Source organism: Stenella coeruleoalba (assembly GCF_951394435.1).
Source record: "Stenella coeruleoalba genome assembly, chromosome: 16".
NCBI lineage: Eukaryota > Metazoa > Chordata > Mammalia > Artiodactyla > Delphinidae > Stenella > Stenella coeruleoalba.
Genome location: NC_137162.1, coordinates 39823108 through 39837986, shown reverse-complemented (window position 1 = coordinate 39837986; position 14879 = coordinate 39823108). Strand labels below are relative to the sequence as shown.

The window sequence follows — 14879 nt, the reverse complement described above, 5'->3', positions numbered from 1 at the left end:
AGCCCTAATTGACATTTATTGAATAATTCATTCAACAACAGAATAGACATTTTTCTAAAAGTCACATGGAACATTCACTAAGATAGACCACATTCCTGCACAAAACAGACTTTAACAAATTCAAAAGAAGAGAAATCATATAAAATATGTACTTATAGTGGAATTAAAACTAGAAGCTAATAGAAAGCTGAGAATTCCAAAAATGTGGAGATTAAGCAATACACTTCTAAATAGCACATGGCTCAAAGAAGAAGTCTCAAGAAAAATTAAAAACTATTTTGGTCTAAATGAAAATGAAACTACAACCTATCTAAATTTCTAGGATGCAGTGAAAGCAGTGCTTAGAGAGAAATTTATAGAATTTAATGCATACAGTCAATAAGAGAGATCTAAAATCAGTAATTTAAGCTTCCACCGGAGGAGACTAGAAAAAGAAGGGCAAATTAAATTCAAAGTAAGCAGAAGAAAATAAATAAGATTTAGAGAACAATAAAATTGAAAATAAGCAATCAATAGAAAAAAAAAATCAATGAAACCAAAAGCTAATTCTTTGAAAAAGATCAATGAAATCTGTAAGCCTCTAGCTAGCCTAACTAACAAAAAAGAGAGAAGACACGACTTTCTAATATCCGAAATTAAATAGGGTACATCACTACAGATCCCATGGACATTAAAAGAATAATAAAAAATATTATAAATAGCTCTGTGCCATTAATTTGATAACATAGATAAAATGAACCAATTGCTTGGAAGGTTCAATCTGCCGAAACTCACACGAGAAGAAACAGACTATCTGAATAGGGCTATACCTATTAGGGAAATTGAAATCAGTAGCTACTAACTTTCTAAAACAGAAAGCATCAGATGCAGCTGGGTTCACCAAATGTTTGGTAAATTCCACCAAACATTTAATAAAGAAATGATACCAATTCTATAGAAACTGATCCAGGAAATAGAAGCAGAGGGAACACTTCCCAACTCGTTCTTTGATACTTGCATCACCCTATTATCAAAACTAGACAAAATATTAGCAAATTGAATCCAATAATGTATATAAAAAATAAATCATATGATTATAATATACAGAAAAGCATTTCACAGAGTCCAATACCCATTCATGACCCCCCCCAAAAAAAAGAAAGAAAGAAAAAGAAAAAACAAAACAGATTCTCGGTAATCTAGGAGTAGAGAAACCTACAGTTAAAAGCATACACCATGATGAGAAACTAGATCTTTTCTCCTAACAGGGTGAATAAGATAAGGATTTTCCCTCTCACCACTCTTATTCAACATCATACTGGAAGTCCTATCTAGTATATTAAGAAAAATATACATATACAGATGGGGAAAGAAAAAATGAAACTGTTCACAGGCTACATAATTGTCTATTCAAAATAACTGACAAAAAGACTCCTGGAACTAATAAGGCTAATACACAAAAGTAAATTAATTTCCTATATACCATATGAACAAGAGGAATTTGAAATTAAAAACACAATATTATTTATATTATCTAAACTACAGATATAGAAAAAGGGGGAATGAAGGGCAGAATAAATAGGTGGAGCACGGGGGAATTTTAGGGCTGTGAAACTGTACATCATACACAATACTGTAATGGTGGATACATGCCATTCTGTATTTGTCAAAATACAAAAGACCCGCCAAAGAGTATAACACACAAAAAAGAACCCTTAAATGTAAACTATGGACTTTAGTTAATAGTCATGTTTCAATGTTGGTTCATCAATTGTAAAAAAAAAAAAAAAGAAAAGAAAGAAAACGTACCATACCAACGATAGGGTAAACTGTGAGTGGAGAGAAGGGAGTATATGAGAACTCCTTATGTTTTCTATTCAATTTCTCCATAAACATGAAACTGAGGAATAAAGTATGTTCATGAGAAAAACAATGGTGTTTCAAAAACATAAAAAGGGAAATCAATCCTATGAGGTGAGTACTGTTATTATATATTCCAGAAGTGAAAACTGGGACTTAGGAACGTTACGTAACCTTTTCAAGCCCAAATATCTAGTTAATTGTGGAAACAGGATTAAAACATGTTGCCAAGACTGAAACCCAGGCATTATCACAAATATATAGAGATATATAAATACAACATACACACACACCATTGACCTTTGAACAACAGGAGTTTGAACTGTACAGGTCGACTTATACTGGGAATTGTTTTCGATAAATACTACAGTACCCGAAGGTGGCTGAATCTGCAGATGTAGAACCACCAATAAGGAGGGCTGACTATTGGACTTGAGTATCCATGGATCTTGGTATCCAAGGTGGGTCCTGGAACCAATCCCCTGCAGATACCAAAGGACAACTGTATGTGTGTGTGTATACACACACACACACACACACACACACACACACACACACACACATATATATAAATGTATGTATGCACACATGTAGGATAACTATCTCTATTCTTTAGATGAGAAGCTAAGTAAAAAGAGAGAAAAGATATGTACACTGTAAACCTATAGATTGGGGGATTGCCATAAGCAAGTACTGAGCTGAAATTGTAGGAAACCGGGAAGATGGCTTCTAGAGGCTTTTATTCCCTTGTTATCAAGTAGTAATCTACAATAGTTCAGCTCTGTGCCTAAGGACATTACACTGTAAAGTTAGCATCTTTATCAGTGCTCCCCTTCTTTAGAATATGCTTCCAAAGGTTTGGCCTTTGTTTTATCTCCCTAACATGAATAAGGGAGACCAGAGATCTGATAGAAGAAAAATAAGTCTTATTCCTTTTCCATGATCTTGTAGCCCTTGGCTCTCCACACCCTCTGTCTTTGACCTTTATTTTGGGTCCTTGGGAATCTTCTACTTACGACCTCCATATCATCAGATAGTACTTATGAATTCCAGTATTTCAGAACGCATGGCCCTGATCCTTGCCACATTTGCAGTCTAGTTGTGGTGATATCATCCAAACGTACAACAGAACAGTTCTGTTTCATTCACTGTCACTCATGTAGCACATATTTACTGAAAACCTACTTAGACTATTCCTTCAACAAATATTTGGGCTTCCCTGGTGGCGCAGTGGTTAAGAATCCACCTGCCAATGCAGGGGACATGGGTTCAAGCCCTGGCCCGGGAAGATCCCACATGCCGCGGAGCAGCTAAGCCCGTGCACCACAACTACTGAGCCTGCGCTCTAGAGCCCGCAAGCCACAACTACTGAGACCGCGTGCTGCAACTACTGAAGCCCACGCACCTGAGCCCATGCTCCAAAACAAGAGAAGTCACTGCAATGAGAAGCCCGCGCACCGCAACTAGAGAAAGCCCACACACAGCAACGAAGACCCAACATAGCCAAAAATAATAAATTAATTTATTTTTTTGAAAAAAAGGATTGTTCAAAATACTATTTAAAACAAAACAAAACAAATATTCATTGGTTATGTAGTAAATGTGGGGCATAATTCTTATGCAAATCCTTGCTCTGCTGGAAACTTGGGATATAAGCTGAGACATATCCTACCCTTAAGGTATTTAGAGAAAATTGGGAAAAAGACAAGTTTCAGGCAATATAGGAGCAAGTATATGATTCTGAAGCACAAACTATAAAAGAATTAAGGGATCAACAAATAAGATAAGGCAGAGTCAGTCAAGGCAAGCTTCTCAAAAGAAAGACTTGATTTTAAAGAACATCTTTGGAAGAGAGAAAAGGAGTCAGGGATAGCCCAACTGCTCTCATGCTCACTATAACTAATGATTCTTGGAAATGTAAAGTAATTTGCACAAGCCATATGAAGCAAAGAGAATGGCGGAACAGCATTGCATTGCAAGCCTATTTACAAAACAAAACATGCTACCTTTATTAAAATAATAATTTTCTGTTGTAAGTAATAAAATGAATGGTAAGCCTTCCCAGAGAGCTAAGAAAAGCTCACTTATAGAATCTCATAGTAATTAAGGGCACATACAGGACATGAAACACACAGGACTTTTCTATACAGCTGCAATCTCACTAAAGCCTTGGTGGGTCACAGTTCCCTCCTCATTAATACTGACTGGCTTCTGATGTACATTCATGCCTGATATACTGCCTGCCCTGGTTCAGAGCCTTATCTACCAGGAAACAGCCTTGTAGCCACTGGCCTAAGAAACTGCATGATTCCTTCTCTGCAGGGGTGGTAGGTTGACTTGCAGTGGATTCTCGCAGGGGGCCGGGGGGTGGGGACATGCAGCCAAAGGCTTTGGGGAGACTTGGAACTGAATGCCCACTTTACCCCCTGCTCTAAGCTGTTTGGTAGCTCTCTCCAGCCCAGACAAGCTTTGTATTTTGTAACTAAAACTGAAAGCCCAACCGGTTTTCTTATCTTTAGCTTCTTACTGTTAAGTGTAAGTGGGCTTCTATTCTTCAATGATTTATGTCTCGGATGCCAACTGTGTACAAGCCCCTGAACTAGTTGTTTTGGCAGCTACAAAGATGCCTCAGATTAAAAAAAAAAAAAAAAGTTGAAAATCTTGGGTCATGCTTTCTTTTAATCAGAGAAGTTTGTCTAATTCAGACCAGATGTTTATCACTCTGCTCTGTAAAAGGAATTCAAGGTTTATCATGATCTGCTCCAATACTATCAACTAGCATTTTGTAAATAGGATCTCACACTTATGCTAAAGACGAGCCACTAATTCATACTTTCACACAAATTCACTATTTGTTTACAAACCCCACAAAGGGGAGTGAACCACAAGCACCAAGCAGGCTTATATATTCTTATATGGCAACCACTTCAAGCACTCTACAAATGTTTTCTAGAAAGTTGATTTATTACAGATTGGTTTCCTAGTTGCAGAGCACATACGTTTCAATGAATTACTGGCAGCATAAAGCAAAACATACATATCCTGATGATAAAATGACTAGAAATGGCTTGTTTCAAAGTTGGTTGAAGGCATAAAATGGATTCCTGTCGTAACAAATTAAAAATGCTGACTGGGAAAAAATTAATTACTCCCAGGGGAGGTGGGAGGGGACAGTCAAGTAAACCTTTTCAGAAGGAAACATCTATTTACATTAACAAAAAAGAGTGGGGGATGGGATAAATTTTTCATTTACAATTGTAAATTTTCATTTACAATTGTAAATTTTTCATTTACAATTACAATTTTCAAGATGTAATACAGCATAGGAATAAAAGATACCAATTCCAGCTTCAGACTGGATGGAGTAAACTACTTCCCCATTAGCTGTATTACCAGAGCCTCAGTTCCCCCAGCTATAAACTGGGAATAGTAAAAGTACAGCTGACCCTTGAACAACATGGGTTTGAACTGCGAGGGTCCACTTACATGCAGATTTCTTTCACTGAATATGAACTACAGTATTAAGTGATCTGAAGTTGGTTGAACCTGTGGTTCCACATCCACAGATACAAGGACCGACTGAAAAGTTATACGTGGAGTTTCGATTGTGTGGAGGGTCAGTGCCCCAACCCCTGCTGCTGTTCAAGGGTCAACTGTCATAGTAGTTACCTCAGAGGGTTTTAAACAGATGCCCTTAGCCTGGCACAGAGTTAGGCTTAGTAAGTTGAAGGTATTACTGTTGCTTTTCTCAACTGCTTACAAGTACCCAGTGAAAAGAAATACCAACATAGTAATAGCCTTATACAGAACTTACAATCTGAAGTGGTAAAACTTCACAAAACTAGAGACCAACTTAAAGCAATGGACAAGCACTTATTTCTTATATATAATGATAACTAAATAGATCTAGGAGATATAGGAGAAGGAAGTCCCTAAAGGGAGAGAAATGAAAATGACTGAGGCTCAGAACTAGAAGAGTCTCTGTTGAGAATGTGATCATACAGAATCTTAGAGTTAGGCAGAAGCTGAAAGTCAATGTTGTTCAAGCACCAAATCAATGCTTAAGTACCTACAACATCCTAACTAATCTCTTTCACCCTGTAGCTTTTCAAATATGTATGATTTCTGTTCATACTTAACATTTTGTACTATACTTTGCCATCTGTGATATTTGCAGTGGCTGTCAACTCAAAGTCACCTCTTCAGATATAACTTTCCTAACCACCCTAGCTAAAGTAGTCCCCCTGTCCTTGGCCATCTCTACCATATTACCTTATTTTATTTCCTTCATACTTTTAGCAGTGTTTCCCAACTGCTGTCATATCTACCCTATAGCAGAATTTCCCAGTCTCAGCACTATTGACATTTGGGGCTGAATGGTCGTTGTAAAGCTGTTCTATGCACTGTAGAATGTTTAGTAGCATCCTGGCTTTTATCCACTAGAGGCCAGTGGCAGCCCTCTGTTGCCCTCACTCAATATTATAAGCACCATAGATGTCTCCAGACATTACAAAATGCCTGCTCCGCCCTTCAGACAGAGAGCCCAGTAGGACTTGGGACAGCCTGACCAGTCACCTCCAGCCATAAGGAGTTTTGTTAACCTCAGTATGTGTGCAGGATAAACATTTTCTGTATGTGTCAATTTGTGAAAGGGTTTGGTAAGCACTGCTGATGGACATCTGAAATTATGTTTGCATATTTAATGGTTTTACATTAGTTCTTCAATTTAAAACCCACAGCAATATCACAAGAGGCAGAAACTGCTGTTACCCCGATTCATCAATGATGGGTTAAATTATTCGTCCAGTCTATTTTTAGAGATGGAGCTCCCCATCTTCTGAACACAGAAAATAGTGTCCACTAAGTTAAAAAGGAATCCAGGGCTTCCCTGGTGGCGCAGTGGTTGAGAGTCCGCCTGCCGATGCAGAGGACACGGGTTCGTGCCCCGGTCCGGGAAGATCCCACATGCCGCGGAGCAGCTGGGCCCGTGAGCCATGGCCGCTGAGCCTGCGCGTCCGGAGCCTGTGCTCCGCAACGGGAGAGGCCACAACAGTGAGAGGCCCGCGTACAGCAAAAAAAAAAAAAAAAACAAAAACACACACACACAAAAGGAATCCAATACCTTCCCGCAAAGTCTTTTCCAAGGCAAATTTCTAAGTTACTTCAATTGTTTTCTTCCATTGTTTCCAGCAATATTGCCTATACTCTGCCGTGTCTTCACTATCCTATCCTTCTGGAATTTTTTTCTTTTTAATCATGTGCAAAACTATACTTTTCTCCTCTGGTACCATCTTAGTGGATCTCACCTGTTATTCCAACCTGTTTAGATATTTTGGGTCTTTGTCATGTGTAAGGCCACTGGTTCAACTCAAGTGAGAAAGCTGAAGAAAAATGAAAAACTGAATATTTTGTAGAATGTGGAATAGGTTATATAAATAAGTAAAATATGTAATTTAAAGAGGTAGAAAGCTCAGGGTGAGAATGAATTGTATAAATGCTTACAGATCAAGTTACAGACCATTTTTCAAAGAAGCTGAACCATTTTACAAGCCCACCAGCAACATCCTACAGTGGTAATTTCTCTATATCCTCACCAACATTTGTCACTGTCTTTTTTATTCTAGCCACCCTAGTGGGTATGAAGTGGTATGTAATTATGGTTTTGATTTTCATTTTCCTAATGACTATTAACATGGAACGTGTACTTACTGGTTTTTTGTGCATCTCCTTTGGGAAAACATCTATTCACTCATTTTTTTAAAATTTGTTTGTTTATTTATGGCTGCCTTGGGTCTTCGTTGCTGCTTGTGGGCTTTCTCTAGTTGCAGTGAGGGGGGGGGCTGCTCTTTGTTGTGATGTGCGGGCTTCTCATTGCGGTGGCTTGTCTTGTTGCAGAGCATGGGCTCTAGGTGCGCAGGCTCAGTAGTTGTGGCACACAGGGCTTAGTTGCTCCGGGGCATGTGGGATCTTCCCGGACCAGGACTTGAACCCATGTCCCCTGCATTAGCAGGTGCATTCCTAACCACTGCGCCACCAGGGAAGTCCCTGTTTATTTATTTTTAAACTTTTTAAAATTCACTCAGTTGTAAGTATTCTTTATATATTCTAGATACAAATCTTGTGATAATTAATTTTATGTGTCAACTTATCTGGCCCATAGTGTTCAGACATTTGGTCAAACATTACGGCATTCTGGATTTTTGTGTGGGGGTGATAAGATTAACATTTAAACCAGTGAACTTTGAGACAAGATTAACATTTAAATTGATGGATTTTGAATAAAGTGGATTACCTTCTATAATGTGGGTGGGCCTCATCCAGTCAAATGAAGATCTTAATAGAACAAAGACTGACCTTCCCCAAGCAAGAAGGAATTCTGCCAGCAGATGGCCATTGGACTTGAACTGCAACATCAGCTCTTCTATGGTCTCCAGCCTGCCAGCCCATTCTGTAGATTTTGAACTGGCCAGCCTCCACAATAACACAAGCCAATTCCTTAAAATAAATCTTATATATATATATATATATATATATATATACACACACACACACACACACACACATACATACATACATACACATCCTATTGGTTCTGTTTTCTCTGGAGAACTCTGACTAATACAACTCCCTTATCATATATATGATTTGCAAACATGTTCTCCCATTCCACATTTACTTCTATAATAGAATAAGATGTGCAGATATTAATATTAAACTGAGAGTGTGTCTTTACGTTTTAATCTCTCCACCCTGCCACAAAATACACACACACACACCCTTCTACTTCTTTCTCCTTCAGAAGCAGCCATTTGCCCCACAGATGGGAAGACCCAAAGGAACCAGGGAGATCTAAACAGATAATTTTCCAAATTCAGAGTCCTTCAGTCCAGAGCAATTGGGAAAGAACTGTTCTTTAAATTCCCTCCAGCTTGGCTTTGAATAGCAAGAGCCAAACCTAAAGGAAGGGAAGAAAAAGTTTAGCCATAACAACAGATTTCAAAGAGAACCAATAATGTTCCTGTCTACTCCATCAATTTCTTTCCCAGAGAGTCTAGGTCTGTTTAGAATGATAAAAAGAGAGAGCTTCACAGCACTCCAGTAACTCATCAAGTACAGGACTTTTCCCTTGTATTACTCACAATTGGAGAGAATGCAAAGGAATCTGGGAAAATGTCAACATGACATGGTAACACCAAGGAACTGTTGCACGGCTAAAACAATGCACATTTAATCAGCCCTGGGGTACCTTCCAGTAACCAAAATTGCCTGTGTTACGTTAACCTCCTTTTCCAATGATGATCCCTGGACAGTAATCTGATATTTGCTTCTTACCATATTATCAAGATGAAAAAAGCTTTCTTTCCTTGCCTTTTTTCTATTTTTCTCATCATGTCCCTCTTAATATTTCAAAAAGTCTAATGAGTATTATTTGTCTAAGATATTGTCAGGGCCATAATAGTATAAATATCCCCAAATGAAAATATAAATGCCCCATCTAGGGACACAAACCAAAACAACCCATTATTTAGGCTCAAATGTGTCCAAGATCCAATCATATAAAGTTGCAGACCCAAAGGCATAGAGCTCTTAAAAAGCTGGTGAAGCAGAGGTCTTTTTCATTCTAAGACAACTAAATCCAATGTTTTAATGAGAGAATTGGACATGAAACAGATTTCAATATAAGCAAAGAAGTGGTTCTCATACGCTTTATTTTCCATTTAAAAATCAGATTTAAATATAGCACCCATGTCCCACTTCTATTCATATGAAGGAAAAATGAGCTACACCAGTGGTAAAAAGTGAATTTGTTGGCTTAATTTGGTTCTTCAATCTGACATTTTCAATTTTCCTTGAGTTATCTAAACATTTTCACCCTTATTTGTGAAAGCATAACTCCTTCCCAAATTAATTTTCAAGCTCCTATGTGACATAATAGGTAAATCTCTGCTCTGCCTCTCTATAAGAAAATGTTTTTCTTCATCATTTCTTTTAAAGATGTCACTACAGCCCTGATATGTGGATATGTATTAGACAATGAGTTTATTTACAGTGACTTTTCCCCATTGTGTTTGGGTAGGTAATCACTGAAGGGAGCTATTTCTCAGGCGGAGATTAGCTACGGGTTGTTCCATCCATCTGAACAATGTAATTCATCTATAGAAACTAATTATGTGTACATAAAGGAAGAAGGAAAGTGTGTTAGGTTGCTATAGTAAGAAAAAAGATTAGATCCTTTTTATAATTTCACAGCTCTTTTCTTTTACACATAAGTACTTCCTAGGCTTTCAGAATAGATTCCAATATTTGACTAATTCATTCAAAATAGTTTTCACTGTACTATACAGGATAGTATAGAGGTTAATGAAACCAGTTTATCAAGTCAGACCTTGCTATTCCCTACATGTGCCTAAAAATTCTCTTACAGTTTAATTTACAAACTATAAAATGGCTTCCCTAGCAAATCAACTCTGAAGCTCTTAAAATGATCTCTGGTACTTATTAAGACTTAATCTGAGTCAGATATGAGATGAGAAGAACATACTATGGTGAGAATGAAGGTGAATAATTACTGAATCAATTATTCAATAATTAATCAATTATTCTCAGCCCTGTACTTCAATTTGTCTTGCAAAACACAACCTAAAAAAATGCTGGGATTGTTGCTCTTTATGTGAATAGACCTTTGGCCAAGAACCTCTTTATACCTATGTGTAAACGCAACTTCTCAAACTAGCTAGAGAAAACTTTCCTATGTTCCTGAAAAAGGCATGAGAGATTTAATATACAAAGGAAATATTTGTACTATGTGATATAAAGGAAACGGAGAAAAGGGCACTGAATTGCTACACTAAGAATAAGGATATGTGTTTCTGTTTTATGATCTCATAAACAAGAACACATAAATGGGTACATCTACACTAGAAATTATGGAAGGGGGTAAGTGGGAGTGGGATGGGCAATGGCAGAAATGACTTATATACTGGTTTCTCTTTCAGCTTTAAAATAGGATGCTGCAAGCATCATTTATTTGTCCTCCAGTCACATGTACCCTCCTAAATCACTTTACCAATAACATTATGTTCATTCCTCTTTCTGTCTGCTTAAATTTTTTTCTCTCTCTCAGCCCTTGACTACCTTGTCCCTATTCTTTCATTTTTTTCTCCCTTATGCTGGGAGTATTGCTTCATAATGAATACAAGGAATGAAATAGTCCATAAGAAAGTAAATCAACATACAAACATCTAACCTCACCTGGGCTATTTTATCTAAATAATTGGTCTGTGCCTCTATAATCCATTCTTCTCACAGAGAAATATCATTAAAATATAACCCAGATCATGTCATTTTTATGGCTTAGAACCCTCAAAATCTTCCCACTGCACTGAGAACAAAAACCTTATCACAACTCCTTACCACAACCGGCAAAGCCGTCTGCCATCTGGCCTCGCCTATTTTCTCTAGCCTCATCTCACCCTACTATAAACCTTTTTTCTGTTCCTTAAGGACAGAAGACTCATTCCTAGTTTAGGACCTTATGCCTTCTCTTCCCTCTGTCCTGTACACATGGCATCCCATATCTGCATTTCGATCTCAGCTTAAATACCACCTTCCCCAGAGAGGTCTTGCCTTAGTAAACCAATACAGTGTGGCCATCTCACTTGATGCCATTTTGCTGCTATTTTCCGTAATTCTCATCTGTACTTTCCAATGGAACATATGATTTGGGAGGACAAGGCCCTGAATCCCCAGAGTCTGGAATAATTACTGGCAAGTGGCAGATGCTCCATAAATATTTGTTAAACAAACAAGGCTGTAAAGTTCTTTGTTAAATGCAATGATTATACTGTCTTCTTTTCAAAATAATCTGGGATTCTTTCATTTTCTTGTAGATGTTGTAGGGAAAAAAGCTCATTTATTATGCAAGCAAATTTCCCTTTAATGTTATGTGACACTGGTATTGCTTTTGTTCTTCCAAATTTGCTTCACTCTATCTCATACATAATTTAATCTAATTTCTCATTGTGCTTGTTTATTCAACTTGAGTTGAACACTTTCATGCACTGGTTAGTGTATTCATATGTCTACCTCATATTTTGTCTGTTTACTTCATTTGTGTATGTCTTCAAAACAAATGTGTGGGCACTTAATCATGTGTTTCTATTTTCATGCAGCTTTGCTATAGACTGTACTGTGGCTCGTACAACACAAATGAAGGCATCTTCTGATTAGAAAATCTGACATAAAATACTAAAATATTTCTTGGGTCAGAGTTATTTATAGAGCTATGGCTATTGTTTTGCAAAACATAGCAAATGCTTCCACAGCTGTGGAAAAGAAAGAAAATGATTAAAGGATTTCATGGGATTTGATTTGATTTTGGACGGGCTTGATTGGGGCCAGTAAATTTGTACTTTAGTTCATTTTGTGAAAAGAAAAAGAAAAAGGTCATCAGAGAGTTCTTCAGTATACTCAACAAGGAAAGCAAAAAACAAAAGAACTCGGAAAAGCAGTTTTACATTTAAAGAGGTTGCAAGTACAGTGGTTGACACATTCAGAGAGAAACGCAGCCAGTATTTTTGCTCATGAATCTTTTATACTTGAACATAGGAATCAAATGTGACTTCTGCTTTACTATGTGTTCCCATATAAGATGAGGGGGACCAATAAATCCTAGGAAAGCTCACTGTGATAAGACTCAAACTAAGAATTTGTGGATATAAACCTTTGAAGTTCTATGGATCATATAATTACTGGTATATAGTTAGTACCTAGAGACAAAAACGTTTTCAGTATCTTTCCAGTTTCTCTCTGTTATAGCACAACCCCAAAAATTCTTCAGCCTCCTGAGACTAAAATCCATTGATCCCACAGTCACTCACTGGCCCTTGCTCCCCTTCTTGCACAATCGAAATTCCAGGTTCAGTCGCTACAATCCTTCCTTCACATGCATCCGCAACTCCCTATTCCCTCTTTCAACCACTCATCTTTTCCTGGCAAAATACCAATCCCGGTTAAATCCCATTCTCTGTCTACTTGGAACTTGAATCCAGGCAAACAAATGGGGCTGAAAAAACATAGAAATGGGCTGGTAACCAAGACAGACTTAACGGTTCCGTCACTTTGACTAAACTTTAGACAGCCTTCTTCCTGACACTAGGCTCCTGATCTCCCTTTTCTTGGAGCATTTACTTTAGAAAGTTTTCAACTGTTTGAGATGCAAATCTTCTTCCAGGCTGTTGGCACCAGTTGTTTTACAGGTCAGGAATGTTTTTCTCAAGGACCTAGGAGCCATTCCTTAGAAAAGTAATCAAGAAGAAGATAGCGCCTCTATCTCCCAGTCTCTATGGGTGGCTAGGAGCCTAACTTCCAGAAGGGGCAATCAGCAAGCACAGATGAACGAGTCACATTGACCAACCTCCTCCCTACTGGAGAACCACTGTTAGAAAAGGTAGATAGCGAGATATGAGCAAAGAAAGGGGGGCGTGGGCCACGTGGCAGGAAACCATACATCTTGTGAACAACAGGGGTCCTGGAGACAAAGGAAGGCGGGAAAAGGCAGGAATCTCCGCCATTCCGAATGTAACTTTTTGTCCATTATGCCCTCATTACAATAAAATTAACTTTGTAGATAAGAATTTCCCATCATGCACTGACACCATGCCATTTCCAATCAAGACTAAATAAGGACAAAAATCCCTCCTCCCCTCGGGAAGGTGAAGCTGGGATGAAAATCAGTGAATACGAGCCCAAACCCCTCCCTCCTCAGTGAATCTTCTGCCCAATCATTTTCACACCCCATATAACCAGCTTGCCAAAGAAACTCAGGGTGGCTGTTTCCCTGAGTCTGCCAGCTCCCCCCTTGAGAGCTTACTATTGCTTAATAAATCCTCACTTTGCTTTCTTGACTTCCATCTCATCTCTGAATTCTTTCTGAGACAAGAACCTACTTTCTGGTAACACCCCCTACTGGAGTACTTTTCCACCAGCTCACTCCAGCGCTTAAAAATCCTCCCACCTTTTGGCCCAGCAGAGTGGAGTTTGATCGCTCTCTCCTATCGTACATCCTGAAAGAACTCTTTTTGCCTGTTTAACTGAGATTAGGGATTGGTAACATCAAACAGGGCCTGAATGGTAACTGTCATACTGTGTCTTCCTAGTCTATTCCCTTTTCCATTTTTCTCATACCTTCTCCTCTGTCTTCAAACCTCTCAGACCTCTACCCCATCCTCATTCTCAGTTGATGACCTTGCTTTCTAGATTACAGAGAAAATAGAAGATATCAGAACAGGTTTGGCAGAGTGCCAACCACTCCATCAGTCCCCACCCCCATCTGCATATGTGCCCAGATACTCTGCCTTCTCTGTCTCTATAGGCACTAGGGACCCTATCCCCTTGTGTTCACTCAAGACACTGCTTGTATAAACCTCCTCTCTTTTTCCTGCTTCAATATTTCTTATGCTTTATAGGTTCTGTGAAAGGTAAGTAACAGTGACACTTTCACATTCAGGCATACAATTACGTGTGTAAAATATGCTCATATGCTAATAAAGTATGTACCCAACTGCTAATTCCTGTTATAAATTTGCTAATCTGAAGCTTCAGAGTAGCAATTATTACAATCTTGCTTTACACCAACTGAAATAAGAGATAAATACGCAGTCTCCCATTCTTGGAAGTCAAAGTAACAATATGTTTGCCAGAGCAAAAAGTTTTTCTCCCTCTATAGTTACGATGATTTGCATATTTCTAACTGTGTATAAATGTCAGATATACTGAGCTGCTTTTTATTTGAAGCCAAATATATAGCTCATGTCAGTGCTCAAAAAAATTTAAAAGGGCTCTCTGCAGTTTGTGACTTATTGCACAGCTGTGATGGGCTGAGTCCCATCTCAAAAAGGTCAAGGGCTAAAAACAATTACCTCTTCAAGGACGTCAGCAAGCTTACTGAGTATCTCTTCAGGAAGGTTCTGGAATGTTGGCACACTGAAAAACAAGACAGAGATGATGTTGAAGGCATGCACAGCAACTCATTTTTATAA

General features: G+C 38.3%; 1 protein-coding gene across 9 annotated transcripts in view; it reads right to left on the bottom strand.

The window, feature by feature from the left end:
* The window catches only part of PRKG1 (protein kinase cGMP-dependent 1), a 1402246-nt gene that overhangs the window by 313921 nt on the left and 1073446 nt on the right, over positions 1–14879 (bottom strand). For all 9 annotated transcript variants that reach the window (XM_079899910.1, XM_079899911.1, XM_079899912.1 and 6 more), the window contains one exon: positions 14760–14823. In XM_079899910.1, the coding sequence (XP_079756036.1) occupies positions 14760–14823 (64 nt within the window). The remainder of the gene's footprint in view (positions 1–14759; positions 14824–14879) is intronic.